At 37.7% G+C, this 3,904-nt stretch overlaps 1 protein-coding gene across 1 annotated transcript; it reads left to right on the forward strand.

Moving 5' to 3' along the window:
* Positions 1-504: 504 nt before the first annotated feature.
* LOC308400658 (extracellular calcium-sensing receptor-like) lies at positions 505-3,511 on the forward strand (the record flags this gene model as incomplete). Its single annotated transcript, XM_080888495.1, has 7 exons — positions 505-765; positions 865-1,154; positions 1,284-1,579; positions 1,706-1,914; positions 2,055-2,276; positions 2,381-2,504; positions 2,607-3,511. 7 exons carry the CDS (start codon positions 505-507, stop codon positions 3,509-3,511), a joined length of 2,307 nt encoding a protein of 768 aa, XP_080744621.1.
* Between the last annotated feature and the right edge of the window lie 393 nt (positions 3,512-3,904).

Raw genomic sequence — 3,904 nt, forward strand, 5'->3', positions numbered from 1 at the left:
TCTGCCAGCATTCTCAATGGATGGAGATTTTATTATTGGGGGATCATTCTCCCTTCATGCCTACATGGATACATTTTATAACAACTACTCTAGCATACCAAAGCCTGTGAAATGCAAAGGGAGGTCAGTAACAGTGAGATATGTGTGATAACAACATATTGGATTGTATAATGGGGGATTAAAGTTGACATGTATTGTGTTTAAAGGTGCTGAATTATCTCTGTGTCGCACCAAAAACAAATGTAAAGCAATAATGCTGGATAATTTGCAATTTTTCATTTAATTTTAAGTTTTATTCCAGTTTTAAAAGCTTCATAAATTAAAGTGTGTTAAGCAACAGTTTCATAAGTGTCAACCCAGAAAACAAAAGATAATTTCCAGTAGTTATCTGACAGTGGTTCAATCCTCCAAAATGTCCTTCATATGTAGCCTTGTAGCCTTAATTCTAACACTTGCTTGACTGTCTACAGCATTGACACCCGTGGGCTGCACTTCTCACGTGCAATGATCTTTGCCATAGAAGAGATTAATAACAACACAGACCTGCTACCTGGAATCAAGCTTGGATACCAGATCTATGATTCATGTGCATTAGTGCCTGTTGCAGTGCACGTGGCATTTCAGTTTCTAAATAGCTTCGACCCTGTGTTTTCCACTGGTAACAATTGTTCTCAGTCTGGTATGGTGATGGCTGTTGTCGGGGACTCTGGGTCTACACCATCCATCAGCATTTCACGTCTCATAAGTCCCTTTAACATTCCTCAAGTATGTATTTTTTTTAATTTTGGCACAAAATTTACATCTCCATAAAATTTGAATGCACAGTTATTTAATGAGTAGCACTGTTTTTTTGTTTTGTTTTAGGTTAGCCACTTTGCCACATGTGCTTGCTTGTCTGACAAGCAGCAGTACCCAAATTTCTTCAGAACAATTCCCAGTGACCAGTTTCAAGCTGAATCACTAGCCAAGCTGGTAAAACACTTTGGCTGGACTTGGATAGGTGCTGTTCGGTCAGATTCGGATTATGGAAATAATGGCATGGCTTCTTTTCTCCAAGCAGCACAGAAAGAGGGGATCTGTGTGGAATACTCTGTATCTTTCTATCGGACAGACCCACAGAGCAGAATTCAGAAAGTAGCAGATGTTATCCGCAGGTTTCTATATCACAGATATAACATGTGGATTATTGTATGTGTTGAAATTAGGTTCCTTTTTTAAGTAATATTTCATGTCATCATGAGACAGTCAAAAAATGTTTTTAATGCTTTATGTTGTATCTCAAGGTCTAAAGCTTTAGTTGTTGTGGCATTTGCATCTTTTGGAGACATGAAGATCCTGTTGGAGGAGCTTTCACGTGAGCCTTTCCCAACTCGCCAGTGGATAGGCAGTGAATCATGGGTAACCAACACAGAATTAACGAGGTTCAGTTTCTGTGCTGGGGCCATTGGATTTGGTATTCCGAAGTCTGCAATCCCAGGTCTCAGAGAATTCCTGCTGAATCTCTCTTTCTCTGAAGTGGCTGCTTCGTCAGTGCTCACTGAGTTTTGGGAGGATGCATTCAACTGTAGACTGAAAAAAAGTAAGAAAGTTTTCTTGCTTACAGAAAAACATCTAATTTGTCAGATTTATCAAAATAAAAAGTATGAAATCTAGATCAAAGTTCAGTGGTGAAAAGATATGTTTATGTTTGTTCATTTTTCTGTAGGTGCTGCTACTGTAGACGAGAAAGTTTGTGATGGAAATGAAGACATACAGAATCTCCAAAGCCAATACACTGACACGTCTCAGCTCAGAATTACTAACATGGTGTACAAGGCTGTGTATGCAATAGCACATGCCATTCATAATGCAGTGTGTCATGGAAAAAATGTCACAACTCAGTGTGACAAACTAACCAACTTAGAGCCCAAACAGGTAAGATTAAACGTATATGTTAATGTCATTGTCTTTTATTATTTCTGATCTCACATGGATGACGTGTAATATTACTATTAATTTTTAAAATATCAAACTTTTTTTATTTCTTTTCTTTCTGTCTTAACTCATCCTTTCAGGTTTTAACTGAACTGAAGAAAGTAAATTTTTCCCAAAATGGTTATGATGTGTCTTTTAATGCTAATGGGGATCCTGTGGCTATCTATGAGCTGGTAAACTGGCAAAACCACGAGAGTGGCAACACTGAGATAGTAACTGTAGGACTGTATGATGCGTCACTACCAGTGGGCAAGGAGTTTAGAATTAACAGAAACATAAACTGGATGGAAGATAGCACAAAAGTAATGAGTCAAGAATCTATATAATTAAATTCAATGAGTATGAAATCCTTATAGCTGTGCAGAAAATATTTACATCTATTACACTTCCTTTATGTCTTTGACAGGTGCCAGTGTCAGTGTGCACTGACAGTTGTCCTCCAGGAACTCGTAAAGTACTGCAGAAAGGAAAACCCATCTGCTGCTATGATTGTATACTGTGTCCTGAGGGAGAGATTAATAATATTACAGGTAAAACTGAATGATGATTATTATCAATATCTGTAAAATTGAATAAAATAAAAAAAGAATCTCTCTTTTTCTTTTTAAAAAAAATGTATTTCTTTGATTTAGATTCAGCTGACTGTTTACCCTGCCACAAAGAGTTCTGGCCTAACTCAAAGAGAGACACCTGTATCCCTAAACCCATAGAGTTTCTTTCATTTCAAGACATCCTTGGAATCATCCTGGCCACATTCTCAGTTCTGGGTGCCTTACTGGCCATTATCACCGCAGGTGTATTCTTTTATCACAGGACATCTCCAATTGTCCGAGCCAACAACTCTGAGCTGAGCTTCCTGCTGCTCATCTCTCTCACTCTGTGTTTTTTATGTTCATTAACTTTCATTGGAGCACCATCTGAGTGGTCCTGCATGCTGCGCCACACTGCATTTGGGATCACCTTTGTGCTCTGTATCTCCTGTGTACTTGGGAAAACTATAGTGGTTTTAATGGCTTTTAAAGCGACACTTCCAGGTAGTAATGTGATAAAATGGTTTGGTCCTCCACAACAAAGAATGACTGTTATGTGTTTCACCTTTATTCAGATTTTAATATGTACTATTTGGTTGGTAGTGAGCCCTCCCTTTGCAATAAAAAATCTAACCACATACAAGGAGAAAATCATCCTGGAATGTGCATTAGGCTCTGCTATTGGCTTCTGGGTTGTGCTCGGTTATATAGGCATACTTGCTGCCTTTTGCTTTGTTTTAGCTGTTTTAGCTCGCAAATTACCTGATAATTTCAATGAAGCCAAGCTTATCACCTTCAGCATGCTGATATTTTGTGCAGTGTGGATCACCTTTATCCCAGCATATGTCAGCTCTCCTGGAAAATTTACAGTGGTTGTGGAAATATTTGCCATTCTGGCCTCCAGCTTTGGACTAATGCTGTGTATATTTGCCCCAAAGTGTTTTATCATATTGTTTAAACCTGAGAAGAACACGAAAAAATATTTAATGAGCAAAAATCAGTCATAGTATATTAATAATTAAAAAATTCTTAATATTGCAATTGTGAACTGAAATTGTGCTTTTTGTACTTACATGCCAATAGTTAAATTATTTATTATTCATATGTGTAACTCTTTAATATGTGAATGTTTTATTGTGATTTAAGCACATAAATAAATGATGGTAATGGTGGTAATACATTTATTTATTTATTGGCGCCTTTAAAGACCCTCAAGGTCCCCTTAACCCTTTAGAGCCGGTCGGAGCAGGCACGCTCTGTTTTGCATAACTATTTTTAAATCCCGGTAGCTCTGCAACCACGTAAGCTAGCGCAATAATTATTTTTGCATATGAAACCGGAGGAGTTGTACTTACATCTTATGCCATCAGCTTGTCCTAGGTCACAGTTTCCTTCCACAT

This window comes from Rhamphochromis sp. 'chilingali' (genome assembly GCF_963969265.1).
Source record: "Rhamphochromis sp. 'chilingali' genome assembly, chromosome: 8".
NCBI classification, from domain to species: Eukaryota; Metazoa; Chordata; class Actinopteri; order Cichliformes; family Cichlidae; genus Rhamphochromis; species Rhamphochromis sp. 'chilingali'.